Below are 25,160 nucleotides of genomic sequence, written 5' to 3'. Positions count from 1 at the left end.
GTTCACGTAATTACAGATGAATACACTGGCTCTACTGGTCTGGAACAGAGCAATAGAATGGAAATGAAACAATTTCACTATAAAAATCCAAAAAGGTATATAACCTGTCCCCTCTTTCCCAGCTTCATGACAGCACTCAGCATGGCTCATTAAGAAGCCCTCATTTGACCCAGAGCTGACAAGACCATGGTTCTAAAGCAAACTGAATCCTTCCTAGAGCAATATTTTTCAGATCTATCACCTTGAAAAAGCACACCTGATACTAAACTATGCCACACTGGAATTTCATAGCAATTTATACCCAATCTAGCTGCTCAGTCAGTCACTGCTGAATAATAAAATAAATAAAAAAAATAAAGGAAAAAAAAAAATAAGCAGACATTCTGATGTGCCAGTAATAAGAGCAGCTCCATTTAAGTATGGCCTCTGCAACAGTAAAAAGTCAGTGAGCCAGAAACATGCAGAGCTTTTAATTGTGGAAAGCAGGCTGTTTTCAAGATTTTTATAAACATAACACAGCTCATAGTTTGGAAGCCTTACAGAAGTTATAAGCTCTTGCATAATACAAAACAGATTTTCCACAGATAATGGGGAAATTATTAATAATTTAATAATTATTATAAATGCTTTAATAATTATTAATAATTTCCACATTAAATTATTAATAAAATAATTTCTACTCAGAAGCTGACTATGAGATCTCAGCCCTTGCGACATACACCGACCTAGGCTCAGCTGGTACCCTTTGCTGGGCTTCAACTTGCAAATTCCCTGTTCAAAAAGACCTTAGCACTAAAAAAAACAAACTTCAGTTAACACAGAATGGCACCATAAAGACCCTCATACATGCTACTGCAGGTGCTAGACACCCCTAAACCCTACAGAGAACAAAGTCATAGGAAGGACATATTTAAAAATCATTAAGTCTCTGTTTTAGAAAATGCTGACAGCTAGAATGAATATTTTTTAACATAGAAGTCAGAAGCCATATCCTATGTGAGAGAGGGAGGGAAGGAAAAGTCAGTCCAGGGCTCCAAAGGCAGTCAACAAAGGTGAAGTTGGGCCACATGCACTCAATTACAGTGAGTAGTATGGTTCCATGCTTAATTTCATCTCTCTTGTTTTAACATAGACTGCAGACTGTAACATTACAGTCCTATATTTAACTAATAGAGTTTATAATAATCCCACAATCCTAGCAACAGTTCTGTTTTATAACACTTTGAATGCCCACTCTCAGGAGAAGTCTACGTCTTCCTCACGAGCAAAGAAATCCAGCAAACAAATCAAGTGAACTAGTAAAATGAGTGCTGGGATTACGCAATTCATAGCTGCCATTATAGTACTGAAAAAGTCATCTCCTCAACGCCATTTGCTTGGCAACCATGCAGCTATACCCTTATTTTAGAAGCTCGGCTTTTTCAATACTAACTCTGTAGCTATGAGGCTTAACCTTTAAAACAGAAATCAAATGTAAACAGATGTAAGAATGCTTCTTACAACTACAGACAGCTTTCAGAATGAAAATGTCCAAACTGTTGTTCAGAGTTCAGGAGACTTGAATGTTACTGAATCTCACTGCTTCAGAAACTTTCCAGTTCATCACAAAATATAACACTACTGACAGGCAGACACATCAGTTCTCTCTGTCTCTAAGCTCTAACCCCATCACTCTTGCTTATCACAAGAAAAATTTGATTGAGCAGCTTAAAGAACACAGCAACAGAGGCTTGAGAAACAAGTGAGAAAACTGCAACTAATTAAAAGCTCCCTTTCTTTCAGAGACTGGTTAAGCTTCCCCATATTCCCTGATATTAGCTGTTGGTAAGATAAGAGTAGCAAAGGAGAACAGGAAAGAGCATTAAACTAGATCACCAGAACATTTTGGTACCAAAGATCTCAGTAGTTTGGCTACTTAAAAGCAGACAAATAAACCTCACAAAACCCAGACAACAAACAAACAAAAAACAAACCCCAACAACAACCCTCCCCCACATTCAAAAAACCACAACCAACCTAAAATATACATCATGGAGCTGTTAAGTAGAATTCAGGTTCAGAAAGTATCTTTTGCACTGTGGCCTACAAATACATTTCTGTGGGTGTATCTCCAGGATCAGGTAATGTAAATAAAGTTCATTTCATGGCAGAGTAATTCAGAGTTGTCTTAGCATAGAAGATTTATTGCAACAGTAAGCTTCATGCTGCTGAATGTGAATAAACAAGGTCCTTTTAACCTTAAGCTGAAAGAGATCTTGGCAGATATTTCACTGCTTGCTCCATTAAGGAGTAGGTAGGCATTCATAATTGTACAAAGAATACCTTTGATAAACACCAACGTTTGACAGGCAAAAACAAAAACAACCCGTAAGGTGTCCAGCATCAATAAAAACCAGAAAAAAAAGTACATACTCTTACTTACATGCCCTGCATACTGTCCAAATTTCTTTCGGAGGCCAGAAGCTAGTCCAGCAAGGCATTTGGCAGCCAAAGCAACTAACATAACATTTGTATCCTTTCCAACAACCTGAAGAGAAAAGACAAACACAAAACCAATGTTAAAGATTGAAAATTCAAGTTTCAGAGACATGGAAGAATTTCTTAGAATAGTCAGTGGGCCACAGATTGGGTTATTTCCACCACTGTCCCAGCTAATAATTTTCTACCCCTGAGTATTATCAACTGTAACTTTTAAAGTATAATACAAATAAATTACAAAAAAAATTAAACCATATGTGCGCTCTGGGTTTTATTTATTACCTTTTTGAGAACTTTCACCAAGTCCGCATAGTCTCCTGATTCCAATTTGGGATTTTTCACTAGCAGTTCAACAGCTTCTAGAGCTTCTTTCCTTTCTTGCCACTTTTTTGCTTCCTGCAGAGCAAATAATTTACATTCATTTATAAATGCAAACAGTTCTAGAGAAGCATACTTGCCACAAACCATAGATTTTAAAACTTAATTCTATCCTGAGAAAGCCAAAGTCTCCCTACAGTTCAACATCAATAATTGCAATGAAATATGAAATACAGTCCCTTCCCAGGACATATCTCAGCTCCTTAAAATTACAGCTTTCTTGCTGGTAAATCAAATTTTGAGACTTATTTATGAGAGTCTATATTTTACTTGCACTGGTCTGTTATTATCCATGTAGCAGTGAAGCATACATTATAGAATGCCAGTAAGTCTTAAGACTCATTAGCTCCACATGTCATAGAATTAACTGGTAGCATTTAAGTTTATGCTTACTATTTTCTCATAGAAGTCTTTGGGAAGCTTGGAAAGAATTTCTACAGCTTCAAGCAACTCATATGCGTCTACCTGTGGTACCGCCTCTTCCTCATCATCACCTCCTGCAACCAAAAGAAAGAAAATTTTAAGCAGAGTGAAAAATGAAATTTTGACTACAGCACCACCTAAGGCTCATTGTTTAAAAAGTACTATCAGCAGTTGTGATTTTGTTATTCCAAAGGACAGATACTCTTTCATATAAAGTTTTTGCCCCAGCCACGTCTTTTTGTTGTGTACTGCACCCCACGTTTTGCACCAGTTTAAGTAAAAGCACCTTTACAACTTAACGCATTCCTTCATAAATAATATACCAGTGATATACCTTCCAATGGAGTTCACAGATTAAGTAGTTTACCTCCATCTGCATCTCCTCCAACTGCCTGCTGCTGCTCAAATTTTGCTTTCAGCTCCTGTTGGGAACGCAGGAATCTGGTCTGCTTAGGAGCAGCTGATGACACTTTGACCCACTCTTCTTCCAGTTCTTTTAGCTGCCAAAAGGGAAAAGAATCATATCAGAGACATTTTATACATACCCCAAGACAAGCAATGCTTCATGGTAAGCAATGGAGTTTTCCCATTTCAAAGGCAAGATAGCACTACTTTTTAAGGTCTTTTTTCTGCCACCAAAGAAGTGACGTCCCCTTCACATTCACTATTCAGAAGCTTTTGACCAAGTATATCCACAGAACAGAATATCATCAACGAAAATATCAATGCAAGGCATTTACATAAGAATAAACTGTAGAACAGTCAGAATGATGTGTCCCCTCTGTAGAAGCTTTAAAATAAAAATGGCTGAGCATGAAGGAAGTTCTTTTTGTTACAGCTATGCTATTGTTACACACTAAAACTAAGATGAAACAAACACGTTGAGCTACATTTGATGAGAGTTTGGGTTTTTTTTAAACCATGCCTTTTCCTAGCAAGTTATTGCTTTCCACCTGAACACAATTAACTCAAGTGGGTAGGAGGGAAGAATGCATAAATAATTTATAAAGTTTTAAAATAACGTAATGTTCCATCTCCAATACCACAGTTATCTATCATAAAGTAACACCACTTCCTGAAGTGGAACAGTCACATCCTGAGCACCACCAGAACAAGTCTGAAGGGTTGTGTAGAGGAAAAAACTTCAGGAAAAAAGAAAATTGAAGGAAAATGGTCAACTTGAAGACTTTCAGTGCAGGGGTCTTTTATAAAGGTAACCATTTGCCCTTGGGTTAGGTTAGGTCTCCAAGAAATACCATTCTACTGCTCAAATCCCCTCCTCAGTTTTGACATGATGCTTCCCCCCCACAACTTCACATATATTCAGCACAACAAAACATTGTCACAATTTCTTTACAAATAACAAAGAAGGACTAACATTTTGGGTAAAGTTACAGGAAGCTAAAAAAATAACATCGCTGTTACTGAAAAATTCCAACTTTGACTTTAAGAACAGCGCAGGATCAGGGAGGGTGAGCATGGAAGTGTTTTCTCAAATGTTTGGATACAGAACTACTTTCTGCCTACCTGAACAGAATTTATGTTCTGTAATGGAGGTCTCAGAGCATCCCTTATCCAACGGTAGATCTCCACAGCAAGGAGTTTGGCTTCATCTCGAACAGCCTTTTCCCGAGACTCAAAAAGTTTTGGCAATACTTTAATGATTGGCTTCAGTGAGATTATTTTTGAACCAAATTCACTGAAAATTAAAAACATGGAATAGCATCAGTGTCCAGGTAGGAACCAGAGAGTGATCCACCAATAATATTTTTTTTTTTTTCTTTAAACCATCTATGAAATGGTTCCAGTGCACATTTAGGGATTGTGTCATTTACTCAAATCATTATTATAGCTATTACTTTGTGAAGCTACTGAGCTACTGTAAAATTTAAAGAATATTTGCCTTATCATAATTACCCTCCACGCCCAGCTTGGAATTACAAAATCAGGCCTTTGAAATGACTTCAAAGCACTTAATCCAATCTGCTGCTTAAATCTGCTCCCTTGCAGGGGGTGGGGTGGGGTGGCGGCACAGGAAGAAAAAAAAGAAAAAAAAGTGTCCTTAGACCAAAATTTGTTATGACCTACTTTTTTTTTTTTTTTAAATCAGAATAGAATCTCCTTTGTCTATCCTTGGAGGCAAACTGCAGTAAAAGCATTAGTCACTTTTCCACTTGTTGGACCGGATAATTATAGTAAGCCTGGGTCGTCTTCACAGAAAACACGTGTTGAAATATGTGCTGCTGAAAGGACACATAAATTTCCCCAGCCAATCACCCTTCCCTGTCCGCATATTCTACATGTTGTTGAACTTAATACACTAAACTTCCCTTTTCAATCACTGCTGAATGAGAACATGAGAACCTTCTTTTTATACTCATAGTAAAGTTAACTGCTACAGTTCTTAAAGCATGTCTAAACCACCCCAGAAGCCATAGTTTTTTTTGATTCAGAAGCATTTTTCTTTGAAAATTCTGAATTAACCTTTCCACCAATCACACTTTCTCTTCTGCTTCCCTCCAATCAAGTATCACATGAAAAAGCTAGTAAAAATGGCTGCTCAAGAACTAAAATTTACATGTCTCACTTTCTAAAAATTCTAGTGCTAAACATTTTATTGCCAAGCCCACTTTGAGAAATACTAAGTATTAAAAACTGCAAAAGAGGCTCCAGTCTTAGAAAGAACACAATTTAAATGCATAATATGAACAAATGAGTTGTCCAAGATTTTTATTTTTCTACCATGACTCAAAAAAAGAGCATATTAGGAAAAGTGCCTATGCAAATTCTTTTGTTCTAACTCATATAATATGATCTAATTTATACAACAACACAAGAAAGAACAGAAACATTAGCACAAGATAAAAACCACCAGAAGCTAAACTAGTTATGCACGCAAGCTACCCACCTAGGTACAACACAGAAATTTTGTTATCAATACAGAAACCCTGTCAAAGCACAAGACAAATTTAGGTAGTAAGACAGCTCAGAAGCAGAAGACGAAGGTTAAGTCAATAGGGCTCCATGGAAGGATTTGATCTTGCCATCTCAAAGATAATAAAATACTGCATATAAAAGGCAGATGTGGCACATTTTATAGGCATGGTTAGTTGAAAGATACTGAGGAAGGTTATGCAGGTTTCTAATTACACTGTACTGTTAAAAGGACATTTGATTAGATAAGGCAATTTAAAATAGCTAGAATATATTCTTAAATGTGGGACAGTAGTTTCACTTAGTAGAAGCATAGGTAATGTGCTAAGCTCAATACTTTATTCTGACTTCTATTACAGAGGCCTGAAACAATTAGTTTAACAAGGACCACCTATACATATGCCTTAGCAAGTCCTCTAAAAAATACCTAGCATAAGACGCTCTTCATCTATATTATGCAGTTTTCACATGAACTACTTTACTCAGAAAAAAGTGCTCTGTCCATTAATATCAAAATTATGTTTCCTTTAAAAAAAAAAAATCTAATAGACAGTGAATTATATATACACCAAGTATAAGAATTTGGTAAAACCCCAGTATTTTTCACTCAGCTCCAAGGCAGCAAACATACTTGAAGTGGAACAAAAAAAGATGTTCCAAATCTAATCTTGAAACCAACTACCCCATCATAATTAAATTGGATTTGATCTTTAGGGAGCATTATCGGCTTTTCTTTTTAAGGAATTATTATATGGACAATGGAAACTTAACGTGCAATGAGCTTTTTTCCTTTTTTCTTTTCTTCCAAAAACACACATCATGTACCCAATTAAAGATGCTCACATCAGTGAGGAAAACAGTGGGTGTTTTTAACAAAAAGACTATGTAGTTTTCCCATCAGTGAGTTTATTTCAGCTATTCAGAAGAGAAGCTCCACAGTCTGGAACAAGACACGCTAATCCTGCCCTTCTTTCAGAGGTCCATTGTAAAAATGGAAGTTTGGTAAACAGTTGCCATGAACTAAAGTGATCCAGATGATGCTTGTACAAAACAAAGACATCCCTCACATGTAACAAATCCCATGATGCTCTCAACTGTTGTTGTCAGAAAATATCAGTTCAGTAAAGATACATCCTATTCAACAATAAGAAGGACCTCCTAAAGACTTAAGCAACAAATTATACTCTATGTGAGGAGAACAGGAAAAAAAAAAAACCCAAACCACAAACTAAAAACTGAAAGCTTACCTTAGTGCTTTCCTCAGTGTTTCTATACATGCTACTATGATTTTCGGGTTTTTGTTGTCCAGGCCCTTTAGTAATTCTTCTTGTACTGCCTCCCCTTTCTCAATTTCTATATACATTAGACATATATCTAGACCCAGCTCTTTTGCTCTGGCTTTTGGCTGATTGAATACTTTATTTACAACTCCAGACGCTACTTCTCCTGTTGTCCTGAAAGATGAGAGAGTGTTACTCTTGGAACATTTAAGTGACTTAGGTGTTCTACACCGCTATCCACAGACAAAAGCACACAAAACACCCAAAACATGGATTAAAACTCAGCAAGTCCTCACATAATAGGGACTAAATTCTAAGTTAACCTTGAAGGTAATAACATTTTGTAAAGAGATGACTTCAACCTCTAGTTTAATCAAAAGAACTCCTGCAGACTGAGTGCTAGTTAACATGTTCCTAATACTGAATGACACCAGACAGTGAATAGTGGACATTTTTCTCAAAAGTGTATTCATTAATAGACATTAGTTAAGGTCCACAAATAAATGCCATTTCCTGGAATAGCATATGTTACAGTTAACTAACATATAGCATTGGTGCATAATCCCAGCACAGAACTTCACATCTATTTCAAAACTTCTAATCAACTAAATCATTTACACAGCTTTTACATCAAGGGGTCTGGAAGGTTTTTAGGTTTTTAAACACAGCTTTGGGTTTGTTTATTTGTTTTTCAAATAAGACTTTTGTTTTCCCCCCCATTTCATCAGGTCACAAAGTCAGTAGAGCAAAGCACTGATCTGGCCCATTAGGTGGTTTTACTTCACCCTCAGGAGTACAGGCTATTTCATGGGTTAGACAACAGCGAAATACTAAAAAACATCCTGTGAAGAAATTGGCAAGTATGAAGATTCACATTGGTTAAGCTGGATGCAACACTACATAAAACATAACTACATTTTATTTCATGGATGAATCACACAAATATCTCCCTGGGAAAAAAGGTTCCCTGTACATATAGGCTATTTTAGTCAAACAAGAACAGGGATTCCAGTTCACAGCACCTATACCACCAAATTACTGATTCACTTTCTCTAGCATTTCAGAAATCTTTACTATTGCCTTTAGTAGTTTCTTTGAACATTGTAAGCAATTTCTGACAAGTTAATATTCACAGAGTCCAACTACAAGGAAAGCCTACAATTTGGCAAATTGTCTACAACAGAAAGCAAGTTCTGCTCTCAACAGTAAAGATCAGAATTGGTAGTGGCCACTGTACAATTTATCTGCAGCTTTTCTCAGAGAGAGACATTAAACTGTTGTAACAACTTATTAATAGCAAGAAAAGGCTACTTACTTCCCAGCTACATGAGCATTTTCAACATAAGCGAGTGCTGCTTCCAGTCCTTTCAACTGAGCCACTGCATTGGAGTCTGTCACAAATTTCTTTATCAACCCAAGATACTTGGACCATTCAGGACTCTTTTCATCATCTATCTTCTGGAAGAGCTTAAGGGCTTCTTCATAACCATTTAATCTGGCTTTCCACAGCTGGAAGCAGAAATCAGACATTTAAATGTTGTGCTAGCACAATCTTAACTCACCAATCTCACAAAGCTCTTCAATCATAGTTGAAAGTGTGCTCAGTAAGCTGGCATCTGCAAGATTTCTCTTCAATGACTATATGAATAATGTGCAACAGGACAAAATACTTGTTCTTCTCCTGCCAAGAATGATCTGGATAGAGAGATGCCAGTCTTCCCCACTGCTCTAACAACCACTGATGAGTAGGTGGGAGCCCAACAATAGTTTCAGCCACAGATGAGTAATTTCTCCACATGAATGAGTGCACTGATCTTTCAGTGCACAAGCTTACGCCATACAGATTATCATGCTACAAAATTCTGCTTAATATATGATATTCAGCCTCTAGGTTGGCTAGAACCGATGCAGTTTCAGATCTGTTACACGCATGCTGTGCAGCTGTTGAGATTACCTAACTACAGTGTACTTAGATAGAGGAGCAGAATCATAACAGCAGAGATATACAGCAAGCCAAACCCAAAGACAAGATTTCCTACCTTGTGTTCACATTTCTGGTCAATGGGCAGTTTCATCCACTCACTGTCGTCCCCCATTGTAATTCAAGTTCTCTCTATAATTACGGTAATTCCTGTGGAGATAGGGATGAAGTGAGAACACACAAAAACGTGTCATGAGCCACCTGCAAAATCTACTTTAAAAAAAAAAAAAAACAACAAAACAACAAACAAACAAAAAAAACCCAACCATCACACACCCCCACCCAAACACCAAAACAAAACAAAGACAATTCTGCAGCAAATCTTATTGCTAATGTGCAACCCAAGCTTATAAGTATATTTAGATATGCACTACTAAGACTAGACCACTATTTTGTTAGCACTGGAAAGCTACCAGAAGCCATTAGACAGCAGTGCAATTTATAATATTTCAGACACTAGAAGTCTCAATCTGTGAAAGTTTTAGGAAGCTGAGAAGGCATGCAGAATATAACCTCATCTAAGCTTGAGGAAGAGTGTACTATGATTAAGGCGCTAAAATGAAAGGAGTACCCATCAACACCAGAAAACTGACTCTTACTGACGTGTGCTTTCAGCAACAGGTGCCATGAATCAGTGTCAAAAAATAATCGGGTGCTAGTGTAAGGACAGCCATTTTAACAACTTTACAAACAGCACAATTGAAATGAACAGTACCGCGAGAGGAACAAAACCCATTTTTGCAAGCTGGCCACTTTATGCCCTAATTCTAATGTAGCCAGCGTCAGCAACTGTCAACAAGAGATCAATTTCTTACCACACATAGGGCTCAAATCCTTACTCATTCAAGTTCCCAAATGTTCTCCTCCTCCCTCCCTTTCCTTTTAATTAAAATAGGAATACTGACCATTAGGGTACGAGAGATGAGACCTCAGGCTCAATGCCCATCTCAGACATATTGTACAACTAACCTGACTGCTCAGAGAATAACAAGAGAATGTGCCTGATGCAGGGAGATCAGCAAAATGAAAATAGCAGCAGCAGTAATGAGGGGTCCCAAAATTATTTATACAAACAAACAAAATCAAACCGAAGAAGGAGTAACACATTCCAGCACACCAGTTCAAATGCATAGACAAAGATGACCAAAATTCTAAAAACTGGCCAGCATATACAACAATTTATCACTAAAGGCATATAAATACGCAACACTAGCAGAATATTCCTAATGCAAATTCAGCCTATGCCAGCAAAGCTGCATACTTTAACCTACAAAGTATTTCACCTAATGAACAGAGGTTCCCTGCAGAAAATTAACCCCTAGAATTAGGAGCATAATTTCACTGGTGTAAGTTAATATAATCAAGTTTTCCAAAGCCTTCCATCAGCCACACAACACTAATGTGCGACTAACTCGATAGCAAAATTATGCTAGCAACAGTCCACATTAAAAACAATCTTTTTTCTTCCTTCCTGGATTAGTTAGAAGACACTTAAAAAAAGGTAACAACCCAACTCCCCAATAATTAAAAAAAAAACAAAACCCCTCACCAGCCACCAACACCCATACTAAACTACACTAAGCTTACCTTAAATATTTATAAATTTCTATGGATGTTAATACTGTTGTCACTATAACTGCATAAACCTACTAATTTGCCCAATGGTAATAAAACAAAAGTCAATGTCAAGACAGAAGTTGACTATGCATATAAACAAGAGCACGCAGGCATTATTATGGTTTGTCCTTCTCATTTCACAGTGATGTGGATATTTTTTCTTGACATCAGCACAGTGATAGTGAGAAGTTTGCTTTTTAAGCAAAAAAAAAAAAAAAAAAAAAAAAAAGTTGAGAAGACCAAAGATGAAGACTTAACCCCTAGAACTATAAACCACTGAGAATGAAGGGATCACTCCGCTCATTATGTAAGAAGTACACAGAAGCGAGGCTACCTAAAGCCCATTCTACTGAACCATTAATTCTGGTACACTATCTTTTAAAATGTACAACTTACTAAAAAAAGCTCTGGGTTAAATACTGGTGACACTGTTCCTTGATGTCAGGAACTGACAAGGAAAAGGTACTCTGACTTAAAAGTTACAATGAAAATAAAACTCAAGCTTTGAAATGCCATACCAAAACCAAACAATCATAAGACATCAACAGGGCAAGTGAGTTACTATGTCTTTTTGCATCGAAGCCCCACCACCCTTTTGCAACGTATCCTGTTTTCATCTGTTTAAACTCTTCTGAAACTCTACTGCTTTCTTTTTCTCTGCCCAAACCTCTCATTTGTTCTCTTATCCCCTCCTTTAGCCTACTGAAAGAGAGGGTTCAAAGTTAAACACAAGTCAACAGCCTCCTGATTCAAATTCAATGCATTTTACCTATTTAAAAAACCAAAACCAAACACACCCCCAAACAACAACAAGCCACCCCACACGGAAAAGCAAGACACTCATGGCAAGCATGGAGGTGGGGAGTAGAACTATATCTAGCTCTATGACTGTGATGATTTCTCTCCAAAAGCGAAAATGAGACTGCATTCACATTAACAACTTTTCAAATAGCTCACCTAGAAAAGGATGCAGGAATGCCCTAGCTTGAATGCAGTTACAGCAGCAGACTTCCTTCTGTCATTCAAGTGAGTTCTGCTGCCAAGCGCCATCAGTGGAGATGCAGCTTTGCCAGTATAAGCTGTGTTTGCATCAGGAATACCTTCATCTTACCATACCACTATAGAAATAATGGGGTACTTCCCCAGTGTGGATGCAGATGACAAATAATACAGCGGTCTCTTCCCAAACTCACACGTGCCTTTGCCAAGAATAAGCAGAGTGAACTTAATAGGAAATCAGGTAGTTCTGAATCTTGCTCGGAAATTTGGAGGTAATTCAAGGCATTACTTGCCTATATCATTTTGTTGAGGAAAGCATAAGGTACAAAGACAACAGTTATTCACAAAAAAAACCCAACCCAACAACAGAAAAAGAACTAAAGCACTAACACAACTGCCAGCAGCAGAAACACTAGAATGAAGACTCTTGGTACCTGTACTAAGACAAAACCCCATCTACACCCCATTCTTTTAGAAAACTGTCAGCAGCATTAACTTCCTACTTCAACAGTAAAAAGAAACGTTTATTTCTCTCCAGCAATCTATTCCACCAAGGAAAGTCTTTCTTTCTTTTACTTACTTTTACTTAAGCGATTACCTTACTACAATCCTAAAATCAGTTCAAACCCTAGAGTCAGGAGCAACTCTATTAAAAAGGCTTGTTCATTGCAAGGCTGATACCAGTTTACAAGTAGTTTTACTCTTACACATATACAACAGTTCATTGCTACAAAGCGTGACCTCTTGCTCGTACACTCTAGTGATGTGTTATAGGATCTAGAAGAAAAGAATCTAGGATTTCTATTCTCAACATCACGATGTCCTTAACTTGGGGAGGGAGCACACGTGATGGGACAGACACAGGGAGGGGAGATGGACGACCATGAAACAGTGTGTTTTTTCTCACCCATTCTTTTTCAGTCTGGTTAAGTCAGTTCCCCTACTATTTTTAGTCGTTAACATTTACAATGGTCCCTTCAATTATAAAATGGGTTAAGTTGCCTTCTGTGCTGAATCTGGCATCTAAAAATAGTGATAAAATTATACTGCCACCCCCCCCCGATAACTTACAAATCCCTTTAGAACAGACAGTTTATCAGAAAGTATTCCACAGTCACAGAGGGAGAGCTCCTTCTTAAACATCCCATCTTTCTAGCTTCCTCACTGCTCACACCTGTCCTAATGCCTGTCTACATCTTGCATTTACCAGAATAAAAGGTTGTTGTTTTTCCCTTCAATTAAGTCATTGGGTTCTCTATGTTCACAGAATATCCCACATTTGACAAAAAGTTGGTTTTTTTTTTTTTAAAAAAGCTTTTTTGCAAAGACATGTAAACCTCCAGCCATTACTTCTCAACATCCAAAAAGTAGCCTCATTATACAATAATGCAGCTAAATTATGTTATTACTAGTGAATTTGCAGCAATGAAGTGTTTGACCTACATAGCTTTCTTGTTACCACAACTCAGAACAAACACATTTAAGTCTTTCAGTAACAGCATTCATTTTGGTAGAATCCAGAAAACACGACTTCCAAAGTGACTGAACCACCAAAATGAGTTTTGTGAGAGAGGTTTGTTATTAACGTGGTCAATACAACATTTCCAAAAGCAAGTCAGCTGAGGAATCTGCAATGGAGATGAATAACAAATCCTCCCTGACAGTTCTTGGCAGGACAAGTTCTTATATTATGGAGCAGAGAGAAAATGAAGACCATCAAGGGAAGAGGAGGATGTCTTTCAAAGGGAGATCATGCAAAAGCAGCAAGAGCAGAAAATATTTACAAGGCAGCACAAATGCAAGAATTTAAGATGTAAAAGTGAGAATTCCCCACTGAATATAAATAAGTTTAGGAAACAAGTTTATTAACACATGAAGAGATTATGGGAAAGTGTCAATACATGAAAGTTTGGATTAACCACGCACTGCTCTGAACAGCTCCTACTCAGCTTCTAAATAAATGCTTTCTCTGCTACAATTTTTGAAGGCTGAATAGCATCAACCTTACAGCTTCATAGTATGGGGTACCGCTAAAGAAAATCCTTTCATCATAAACATCCTGAAATGTAAATGTTTTATTTTGAAACATGCATTTATCACCTATCACTATGTTTTATTGTGAGGTTTCAGCTTCCAGATCGTTTTCTACAGAAAACGTGCAATGGCAAACTAGGAAGCCATTTTACGCTAAACAAAAACAGATATTTATTGATACTGATTGCCCACTGCTCCCTACTCACTTCCACCTATTGAACACCACCATTGCACAAGAACGGCATCAAGCATTTTGATATTCTGAAAGCTTCTCAAAAACTTTACTCGAAAGAGTAAGTTCTGAGAAAGCAAGACAGGTCTTTTTAAAGGAAAAAAAATCTGTTTGAAACGTTCCTATACCGTAGGGCACATACTTGGAGAGCGTATAGCTGTATGTCACATTTCAGATGAAACTATACTTCTCAGTAGACAGTTTTCTGTCAGTAGAGCCCACAGTTTTCCTAGCAGAAAGAATTTTTATTTGTTTAATGGCAGTTCTGGGTCACATTTGCTCTTTGGCTCTGAAAAGACGAAGTTTCACTTTCTTAGAAGTTTAGCCTAGCATGTTTTTGGTATTTGCCAGCTAAACCTTCTCATTAGATACAACATAAAGTAGCTCAGAAAAAAGGTTGAAAAATTCAAGTAATCATAACATAGTTACATTTTTATTTTAAACAGCACCTGGACACACTAAATATTTTGAAGAGCACACAAATCCAAACTATCGCCTAATCAGTCAGTGAAATAATGCAATTTGTTTAGTAAGTTCCACATAATCAAAAGTAAAATTGAAGTCCAGCTAACAATCCTGAACTACAGATACCTGCAAAAGCAGCAGAGTCAGAAAAACTTTGTCAGACTGCAAATGTGCTTTTCAGCTTCAGTCCACATATCTTTTGATGATAGACAAAAGAACAAGAGACTTAAAAAAACCCACAGAAGATTATTTGCTGCTTAGGCAATAAAAATTTCCTAGGATTTTAAAGGTTGGCGTTTTCAATTAAGAGATTAACTAGAAGTTGTGAGATACACAGACTCTTGATGAAAGAAAAGCAAGACCTCAGAATAACGAAAAAGAAATATGATAAATGTATGCTAAAAAGGAATTGTTTTGCAGGTTGTGGAGTAGATGGCACCTGAGAAACTACTGCTTCAGCAGCAATGAAATGGCATTCAAGAATAAACAGCATTAAATTATCTCTTGCCTGGTCTTAACTCTATGTCCTAACTCAGCTCAGTGACATCTTAATAGCACAAATGGCAAGTTATTGGTAAGGGAGATAGATACTTAATTTCTCTGGAAAAATACGTTTTAATACATGGCCTCTGAAAGTAAATGAGGCTGTTCTTTTCCACGCACCTAAAAGCGAGAGACAGAGCAAAATGAACTGACCTTCTGCTACAGCTAAGAGCGAAAGCGATTCCTGACTGCATGGGTAAGCCTGGAGCAAAGCCAGTCTTACAGAGCAGAAAGGGGCAAGAGGGAAAAGGGCAACCCACAGGCAAGTTTGTGTGCACTGACATAATTCTAAGGGTGGCCGGCTGGAGTGAAAGATATCAGCGGGGCCGCGCTTATTAGCTGCAAACTCCCCCATCCCTCAAGGTGTTTACAAAGCGCAGGCATGGAAAGGCTCATGTGATGTTCTTTAAAAGGACGGCCTGAACTGCTGATGAAGGAAAGCTCCATCACGCCCCAGGACCGACCACTAGCTCCCTCCTCCTTCAAGGGAAGCGCCCTCCAACACAGCAGCACGGCCTTCCCCCCCCCCCCCCCCCCCCCGAACTAGCGGCGCCCCCGCCGCCCCCAGCACCTTCCAGAGTAGCGCCCCTCCACTTCTGCCCGCTCCGCCCGCCGGCTCCCCGCCCGCAGCCCCAGATGTCCTCCTCCTCCTCCTCCCCCCGCCGCGGGCCCCACCTCCCCCGCACGCCGCAGCCCGGAGAGGTTTCCCGTTCCGCGGCGGCACCGGCAGCGGGTATCGGGCAGCAGGCCGCGGCCGGGGCTCGGGGCAGCGGCGGGCCGGCAGCGGCGGAGCAGGCCGCCCGCCCGGCATTGTTTCTGCTCGCCGCCCCCGCCCGAGGGCCGGGCCGGGCCCCGCCAGCGCCGCCGCCGCGCACCGCCCGCGCGGCTCCGCCGGGCCTCGCCGGACACTCACCCTGACAGCTCCGGGCCGGCTCCGCGGCGGCAGCGGGCGGGGAGCCGCGGGCCGGGCCGGGCCGGGCCAAGCCCCTCCCCGCCGGCGGGCGGGGCTCGGGGCGCCGCGGCCGCACCTGGGCGGGGAGCCGGCCCGCGCCGGGGCCAGACAAAGGCGGGCAGGGCAGGGCAGCGCCGGGCTCCCGGCCCCGCCGCGCTCCCCCCGCGGCAGCCCCGGGCGCATCGCGCCCCGGTTCCCCCCCCCCCCCCGCAGCCCGCCCCCCGCCGAGCAGCCCTCCCCCGCGGCGCCGGCGCGCAGGCGGCAGCGGGCGCTCCCCGGGCCTCCCGGCGGCCGCGGTGCCTGCCCTGCGGCTGGGCAGGGGCCGCCGGACCGCGGTGGCTGGGGAGCAGCTTGGCCCGCCGGGCCTGCTGTTCTCATGAGTCATCCCCCTGAACACCCATGCCCGTCAGAACAATTCTTCTTGGTAACAGAGGTAGCTGCGGTCACGTTCGAGCATGGAGCAGGCGTTATCCCGGGCCACCATCATCCAGCAATCCCCAATTGAAGAAGGGAGCAGTTCCGAAACCCGACAGGAGGAACAAGGCCTGCCGTGAAGAGCGAGAAACGCAGTACCTTCCAAAGGAGGTATGAATGAACAGCCTGGCACCATACCATCACTGCATTTCATGTTCTGCTGCGAGATGTGTAATGACAGTGCTCCGGTGGAGCTGATTCATCAGCAGTCTCTCCAGCCCATCACCTGACATTTTGAGATGCCTTTTCTACAGTGACAATAGCCACTGAAGAAGCTGGTACGGTGGAAACTGGGTGTCAATAGCTTCCTCCCAAGAACAGCATCAAGCCATATCACGCAAGGCTGGGTTTCTTCAGACATCTTCTTAGCTAGCTGAAGAAAGAAGCCTCTTCTAGGCACTGCAGCACCAGCCACGCTCCCCACTGAATAATCACCCAAGTTACTTTTTCTACCATCTCAACCTACCCCCCGCAACAGGGCGGCACGAACACGCACAACAGCTTCTGCTTTTCAGCGGTTGACATTCGCAGCAACCGAGCTGTCGTAGAGACAACCCCAAGCACCGCGCAACTACTCAGGCCAAGACACTGTTCAAACATACCACAGCAACGCTGCCCGGTGCAAGGCAATGATTAAATTAAACACAAGGGCAGAAGGCTTTCCTGGGTCACGCTTTAGAACTCCGCCTCCGCAAGGTGAGCCACTGGAGCAGCCTACGACAAAGCATCAGCAGCAACACCACATTAGTCTTAGACTATGTTGTCTTGAAACCAACCATTCTGTTAGAGATGCAAATGGCTTTAATGCCATCCTACTCTGGCAGAGACTTCACAAACCATTTACATTAACTAGTTTACAAACAAATTAGCAATGCAAGTTTATACATTTCTTTTAAAAACCAGAAAAGGACATCTGCTGGTACCATGGAACAGAGGAGAGAGAGGAAGGGGGAAAAAAGGGAATAAAATGATCACTGACCATGATTTTGAAAATCCTAATTAAAAGGTTTACAAGTATTTACATCTCTCAAGGGTCCTTCAAGTCAGATGTCCTACACAACAAAATCTTCCAAATTAGATACTTAAGACTGAGATACAGTTATCTCTACTCCACAAAACATTCAGAGCAGTTCCTAATTGTATGTACTGTTCAAGATGCTCGTAAGTGACCTATAAAAAGGGGGAAAACGGATTTGCGGGTAACACAATCAGGGTAGCAAGAAAAAAGAAAAAAGGATTGACTGAAACAGCTTACAACATGCCAAGTGAATTTCACCTGTAAATTTATCATCTAATACACACAGTGATGCAAAAGAGAGAAACAGCTCTTAACATTACTCTGGAAGTCAGGCCTTCTGAGCTGACAATTAAATAGGAACACGACCTTACTGTTTTAACAGACATCGGCATGAGAGCATCAGCTCCACCATGGCAGACCAAGTTTTCAGAACCACAGGCCCAGATTACACAACTGGCCCATATCAGGGAAAGGACAAGAGCCAGCGTGGAAGTTCAGTCCCACCAAATACAAGTCATACGTGTAGGAGAATCAGGAATCACGTTCCATTACCCTGCATTCACTTTTTTATATTAGAATATCAAATGAGAAGTCTCACATCAGTACAGATTTAAAGCAATATGACTAACTCTTAGTTTCCCATGCTTCTGAAATCCAAGTTTCATTTATTTTTGTGCAGGTGTCATATAAATAATTTTTTTCCACAACAGGTCCCCTAGTTCATGTTCCCAGCTTTGTATTCTTGAGAATTACCTTCAATACAACAATTTGTTTAGAACCAGTTCATTGTACTTGAAGGCCATTTTTTGTTGATTCTGCTTTGATATATCACTCTCTCAATGTTGCTTAAGAAGTTTAACTCTATTGCAACTCTTGAAATGTGGGGGGGGAAGAAGGTCCATCTATAAGTTTTAAATGGGGGAAAGCTACCAAAACATCAAAGTTGAAAGAAAGGCCAAGGCTGAGGCAAGAAAGTCAAACCAAATTCTAATTTTTGCACAATCAACTGATCTGATATTGGACACCAAAGAGCCAAAACTATAACGGCAACTTGCACCCAATCATTCTTCTGACTTGACCCTATCGCAAAGATTTAATAATACATTTTTATGAGTAGCCTTTTAGAATAATTCAATATTTGAGACTCTCAGCATTTGGAAATATGCATCTTTACAGTTTCGAATCAATAGATGTGTTAATTGAAAGTCTATAGCAATGCTTTCTCTGATACATGAGTAATAAATAATGATGATCTCCCACAGCTGGTAGCCCAACATCCCAACAACTAGTCATCCCCTTCTTGTCTGCAGAAGGCAACTTTAACAGCACTGCAGTTTAGCAGAAGTACTGGAAGATGCAACACTAAACACAAAATAATAAATCAGTAAAAAAGCAAAACTGCAGAATAATTAGATAGATGATACACACTGATTTGAACACAAATCAGTTAGAAAATTGTAGCAGATGAATCTGCGATTTTTTTTTTATTTTATTTTTAGAACAGAGTCCAGGTCAGCTTAAGCTGCACAGAAGTTTCGTTCCTCAGCCTCTGCTACACAAAATTTTGGGACACACCAACCTGAAAGCTACTGTCTTAAGAAGAAACACAAGACTTTGACTCAGAAACAGAATCAAATGAAACAGAAGGGGGCGGGGGGAGACACATTCCTGTCCAGACCCTCTTCACATACACTAAAGAAGATTCACCAGGAAGCACCTCCCGGTGAGGGGCCCTGGAGACCCAAGCCTAACACCTGCGCCCAACAACAGAGCTGTAGAAATGGAGATGAGCTCATGCCTTTCGCTTTAAGATTAGAATCACCTCAGGGAACATTTTCCTCAGGTCATTTTAGAGGGGAAACCAATCCTGCACGCAGCCTCCTGAAAGGCACGCTCGGGGGACAGAAGATGCCAGGTCCATATTTCCCTCGAGGAGCGTGCGGAAGGGGCCGAGCCCGGCTCCCTCACCAGCCCCCAGGCCCACCCTGCCGGCCGCCTCCCAGGCAAGGCCCCAGCAGCTCCCAACCGCGCCTGGGCCCACAGCGATGACACGAAGGAGGCGACCGCGACGCAGCAGCCCGGGCCGCGGCTCCCTACAGGCCCCGACACCCCCGCTCCGCGAGCGGCCTAAGCGAGCGGCGCCCCGCAAGCCTCTACAGCGCAGCGCCGTACAGGCCGCAGCCTCCCACCGCCAGCGGTCGCGGCCCCCGCAGCCACGGGAGCGGCTCCAGGCGAAGCCCGCGGGCCTGGGTCGCTCCCGCGGAGGGATGTCAGCGCCGCTCAGCACCGTGCCTCCGCCCAGTCCCCAGGTGGGACGGGGGAGGCTCAGGCCCAGCGGCGGAGGGAGGCCTACCCCGCCCTCCTGCGGGTCCGGGGAGCCGCGGCAGGCGGGGGAAGGGACCGGGCCCCCACCGGGGAAGGGACAACGATAGCGACTCTCACCTGAGCCCCCGCGGGTCGGGCGCGGCGAGTGTCCGGCCGCTCCTCGGCAGGGTTTGAAATCACTAACACCGCCCGCACCTCCCAGTGTCCTCAGTGCCCATTGGCCGGCGCCGGCCCCACCCACGCCCGCACCCGCGCGCTTTATTGGTCCGTTTGAATCCGGCAGCGGCGACGCGTGCTCCGCGCCCTCCTGAGGCGGCGGCCGCCGGGCCCCGCGGGGAGACCGCGCCGCGCCCCCGCTGGCTTAACCACCGAGGCGTGCCGGGGAGGGAGCCCGCCGCCCCCGTCCGCCCCGCGCCGCTGCTGCGGGGAGGCTCGGGGCGGGTGCGGCCCCCGGAGCAGCGCCTGGCGCTGGCGCCCTGAGGCAGCCGTGCTGGGCCGCTGGACCGGTCGCCTCCCGCAAAGGGCTAAAGCAGCTCTGAGGTGGCTGCATTCAGCTTTCGGGGACATCCCGTTATGAGGGAAGGGGCTCTCTCTAATACGACTAGTAATGCGAGCAGTAGCTGTGTGCTGTTGGGGTAGAGCGTGTTTGCCCTCCTTTGTTTCTTCACTTCAGCTGAAGCAAAGGGAAAAGGCTTAGGGGTTATCAGAATAGAAGGCAAGGGCCAGGAGAGCGCCATCAGCACAACTGCAATTGATCTTACAATGCCATCTCTCCCCCCCACACTGCGTAAGCATCGTAATCACCTCACTTTTTAAAAAAATTGATGTCTTTGCATTACCTCAGTGAAATCGCTTCTGCGCTGTGTGTCAATGGGGAAATGACAGAAATAAAGCTAAATTGTTTTAAATGTTTTTGGTACTTCTTTCATTAGAAAGGGACAGAACAGGGTACAAGATTAGCACCAGTACTGCAGTGTCAGTTATTCGTGAATGTTTCATTCATTATTCACCCTTTTGCACCATTTGAACTCTTATAAAAAAAATGCACCAGAATCTTCAACAAAACCCTTTACAGACAGAAAAGCAGCTCTTCTTCAGAGCTTTATTTTCCGCTGGGCAGAGGCTTGAGACCACTACAGTCCTAATACTTTCCAAAAAGAGGAACATCCTCTCCTGTTGGCACGTTATAATGGTAACAAAAAGGAAAAAAAGCAAGGTGGGGGCAGGGTGAGAGGTATTATGTGTACGCAGGAATTTGCAAAGTGCATCAGTGTGGATATTTGGCCCTTGATTCAAAGCCTTAGTGGCAGAAGTGTGTGTTATAATCTGATTATCAAAACAACCCAGATCCATTCCTACCTCTTTGCTCCTCTCATATGAAGCAAAGTTGAGGTTCTGTGCAAACAGGTCTGGGAGCTCCTCTTTCAAAGGAGAGTCCAAATATCATGCATGATTCACAACCAAAAGCCAGGCAGAGTGGTTAAGAAAAGCTAAATTTATATTAAATTATCATCAACCCCTAAAATACTGAACACAGTGGTTAAATAACTCCAGAAAGTCCAATGTCTCCAGTGAGTAACGTTAAAACCATTACACAGGAACACACGGAAATCACTGACATTAGCTCGGGACAGGCAGGAGAGAGGTTTGCTTTTTACATAGTAAATCAGTGCTCAAGAGATCATCCTCCAGTGGCCTTTCTACATTCTTAACATCCTAAGTGCAACGAGGGTCTTCTCGTCCCCAGAACGGGGAAGATGATGCACCCCCTAGGCAGCATCTCACTGGGGCTGTCTCTAGGAAAAAGAAACTAATTTCTGCCCACCTCACTGGTAGAGGAGAAGCTGTGGGACATTTTGTTGCTCTTTTTCACCATAACCATTTGAGGAAGGGAGCAGAGAGCGGTTATGATTGGTTGTTAGGCTGGAGTGTGCAGGGTACCTCCTACGAAGCAGCAGAGAATATTTATCGAGGTGGAGATCACAAGCACCGTGAGTTGTTGAAAAGACTGACTGGGTTTTCCTTTCCATTCTGCACTTGCAACTTGGACAGTGATTATTTTGACAGGCTGACTGAACCTCAAGTGACAGGTCTGGGCAGATGTTTCCCTTCATCCCTGTCCCACCTCAGGATTTTGGTGGACACTCACAGAGGCTACTGGGAAAAAAAAAAAAACAAAAAAACAAACCAAAACCAACCCAAAACCCAAAGAAACCCTGCTCTCCTAGAAGTCAGAGACTTCCTCCCCCATCTACCCATCCACTCCCAGCTCTGATGCCCCGGCCCCTGCACGTGGTTTCTGTTCAAGTCAATTCTTCTGCCTATGCTTGAGCCCTCCGGTGTTGTCCCTGCATGAGGCAGCTTAGACAGGCAAGGTCCATGTCAGTGATGCGCACTCCTTCCTCAGTTCCCAGTCGAGTCCACGCCTCAATCCAAAAGTGCCTCTGCCCAACAAAAACAATGCTTCCCAGGCTGGAGTCAATCAAATAAATAATTAAATAAAAATCTAATTTAACAAAAAAAAAAATCCCTCTGGGCGTAGGGAAGAGTCCACATTAGCAAAGGGAAATTTCCAAGCCTTAGCTCCAGTTCACTTTCCACAGGAATATACACCAGTCAGCCCAATGGTGCAGTTACGGACAGAGTTTCAAGCCGCCTAGCCAGGTCAAAGCTGCAACCTTTCCCTTTCTGCAAAGCTACCTCTGCTGTAAAAAGTACAGCCAACCCACTGGCAACTGTCATGTTTTTCAGGGGTAGCAGGACTGTTAGTATGTGAACAAGGTTAGAGCAGAGTAGGACGGATTTTCCTTTTTTTTTACCAGATGGAAAAATATCGCACCGGAGATGCACCCTCCCCACACCTCTAAGCCATACCCCTAGTGTATGCTCTGCTCTCTTTATACCACAGGTGGGAATGTACTTGACCTCTTCCCAGGAGATAAAGAGGTTACAGACTTTGACGTGAGAAATTCCTCACTGGAAAGTTCTGCTTCCAAGTATCTGGCTTAACACTCAATATTTTACCATGATAGTATCCATATGGCTTGAGGGGTTAATATAAATCTCATTTTTGAAGAAGCATCAAGAGATGATTTTCTCTACCTTTTTTCCCTCTGAACAAACAGATGACAACAGAAAATATGAAAAGGTGGCAACAGACCTTGGGAGCATGCAAGCCGCAGCTCCAGATGCCGCTGGGGTGTAACTGCATGGGTAGGATTACACCCCCTAGAGGGTAAAGGCCTTGGAGGCCAGAAAACAACTGAAGCTCATGCAGCTGATGGGAAAAATTACTTTGCAAGGAGAGCTATTTAGTGGTAACAGAAGAGCTTAAAGTGCAATTCTATCTGATAAACAACTATTTAAAATGGCGCTTACAGCTCCCTGATTATTGTCTCCTACTCTAGGTCAAATGGACTCAGCCTAGTAATAAAGCGGTTCCTAACTGTCAGCACTGAGCATTCCCCTGGGAAAGACTTGATCTAGGAATTCTCTCTTTTCCCTTGTTACGGTAATCAAAGGTCCTCAAGGCCAAGAGAATCAGGACCTTGCAGAATTGGGACTGGTGGGGACTTAGGAAATTTTCTTTTTCTTTTTTTATAAATCAGTTATGCAAAGACAAGAGTAGAATTTAGGTCTTGCTGAGATCCATTTCCTCCCATTAGCTCTGTAGAGCTAAGAACAATACCAATCTCTTCTTTTCTCAAGTTCAGCACTCTGACTCCAGTACCCACAGGGAGCAGTTCTGAAAGGGCTATTTGCTGACTCTTATTTTTCCAGAGTAGAAACATGTTTTAATAGGAAAGGGGAGAACAGGAGCAGTGTCCACTGCCAGCAACAGACACTGCTCCAATCTGAGCATTCCTTAAAGTTTTTACTAGCAGATGAGAAAGCAAGCAGTGATGCTCTCACGGAGTGAGTCACAGCAACTGTGGTTACCCTCTTTATGCCCTTAAAAGGTGACCTGATGCTGTGTCAGTGTCCCCTTGAGCCCCGAAGTGTACCTCATCGATTCCAAGACCCCTCTCAAGTCAGAGACCCCCTCAACACAAAGCCTCAAAGAGTGCTGCTAGTGCTGGAATGACTAGGGGAACTTCTGTGACCAGGAGCTAGCAATGAGGCAGCTCTGCTCTCTTCATGGGCATGGACCGTGAGCTGGACAGCACAGGACTTGGACGTTGCCAGAGAACACAGAATCTGAACTAGATTCAGGCCAGAGGAGTCACTGCAAAAGTTAACGTGGCAGCTTCCAGGGAAAGGGAACATATAAATAAACCACAGACAGTGAAAATGAGCCAAAAGGGTCTCTGGGTTCCAACCCACCCATCCTCCCTCTCCAACCACAACAGCACAGCTGCCCAAGCTCCTTGCTGAAAGGCAGTCACAGTCTCTGGGCCCCTCGCAAGAGAGGCTGGTCTCTGTGCCCTTCCTTGCCTAGCAGGCAGAGTCCTGTCTTTTTTGTGCAGAGCAGAGGCTAGGGAGGGTACGAGCATTTCCAAAGTCGCGTGTACTTTAGACCTCGCTCTCCGTGGAGGGCTTGCGTTGGTGTTTCCAGCCTGTGTCTGGGAGTGAGCCACGCCGTTCAGGAGTGGCTGCTGTTGTGTTAACACTGCTGCATTCAGACTGTTCTTCTTGTAGCAGCTGCTCAGTTTCGGTGTCATCCAGTGAACCAGAACTAGCCTGGATAGAGACAGTGTCTGTCTTCATGCAGACGTGGTCCCGGAGGATCCCTCCTCGGGAGCTCCGAATCTGCTTAAGGTCATCCCACTCGGAATCATCACTGGATAAAAGGCATATCCCCTCCACAATCCTGATCTTCTCCTTGGTGTAGCTGTGGTCAGGACCAGTCTAGGGAGCAGACAGATGAATGAAAAAAACAATACATCTATGGAAAAAGAGGCGAAAAGCAAAGCAGAGCTGGAATGTAGACAGTAAAGCAGACAAAAGACTGGACCTCCATGTAAACAGCCACTGGCTTTGACTGTCACAATGGCAGAACCCATTCTAAGTTTCCCTTCAGTTCTTCA

General features: G+C 42.7%; 2 protein-coding genes across 9 annotated transcripts in view; both read right to left on the bottom strand.

Moving 5' to 3' along the window:
- CKAP5 (cytoskeleton associated protein 5) overlaps positions 1 to 20,361 on the bottom strand; it is a 53,034-nt gene extending 32,673 nt beyond the window's left edge. For 5 of the 6 annotated variants that reach the window (XM_087746127.1, XM_087746130.1, XM_087746131.1 and 2 more), the window contains exons 1-9: positions 20,251 to 20,361; positions 9,533 to 9,624; positions 8,809 to 9,002; positions 7,461 to 7,667; positions 4,807 to 4,978; positions 3,647 to 3,779; positions 3,250 to 3,353; positions 2,761 to 2,874; positions 2,423 to 2,527 (exon numbers count right to left, since the gene is read on the bottom strand). In XM_087746127.1, the coding sequence (XP_087602253.1) occupies positions 2,423 to 2,527; positions 2,761 to 2,874; positions 3,250 to 3,353; positions 3,647 to 3,779; positions 4,807 to 4,978; positions 7,461 to 7,667; positions 8,809 to 9,002; positions 9,533 to 9,589 (1,086 nt within the window). In that variant the 5' untranslated portion in view covers positions 9,590 to 9,624; positions 20,251 to 20,361. Of the gene's footprint in view, positions 1 to 2,422; positions 2,528 to 2,760; positions 2,875 to 3,249; positions 3,354 to 3,646; positions 3,780 to 4,806; positions 4,979 to 7,460; positions 7,668 to 8,808; positions 9,003 to 9,532; positions 9,625 to 16,277; positions 16,330 to 20,250 lie in introns of those variants that run through there. The other variant, XM_087746128.1, reaches the window with a different exon arrangement.
- A 1,249-nt stretch (positions 20,362 to 21,610) lies between these two features.
- The window catches only part of LRP4 (LDL receptor related protein 4), an 82,657-nt gene continuing 79,107 nt past the window's right edge, over positions 21,611 to 25,160 (bottom strand). For 2 of the 3 annotated variants that reach the window (XM_087746124.1, XM_087746125.1), the window contains exon 38: positions 21,611 to 24,981. In XM_087746124.1, the coding sequence (XP_087602250.1) occupies positions 24,646 to 24,981 (336 nt within the window). In that variant the 3' untranslated portion in view covers positions 21,611 to 24,645. The remainder of the gene's footprint in view (positions 24,982 to 25,160) is intronic. The other variant, XM_087746126.1, reaches the window with a different exon arrangement.

Source organism: Nipponia nippon, unplaced genomic scaffold (genome assembly GCF_047370975.1).
Source record: "Nipponia nippon isolate SJK-2023a ecotype South Korea unplaced genomic scaffold, ASM4737097v1 scaffold_10, whole genome shotgun sequence".
In the NCBI taxonomy this organism is placed as follows: Eukaryota; Metazoa; Chordata; class Aves; order Pelecaniformes; family Threskiornithidae; genus Nipponia; species Nipponia nippon.
This window is presented reverse-complemented; position numbering and strand designations above follow the sequence as displayed.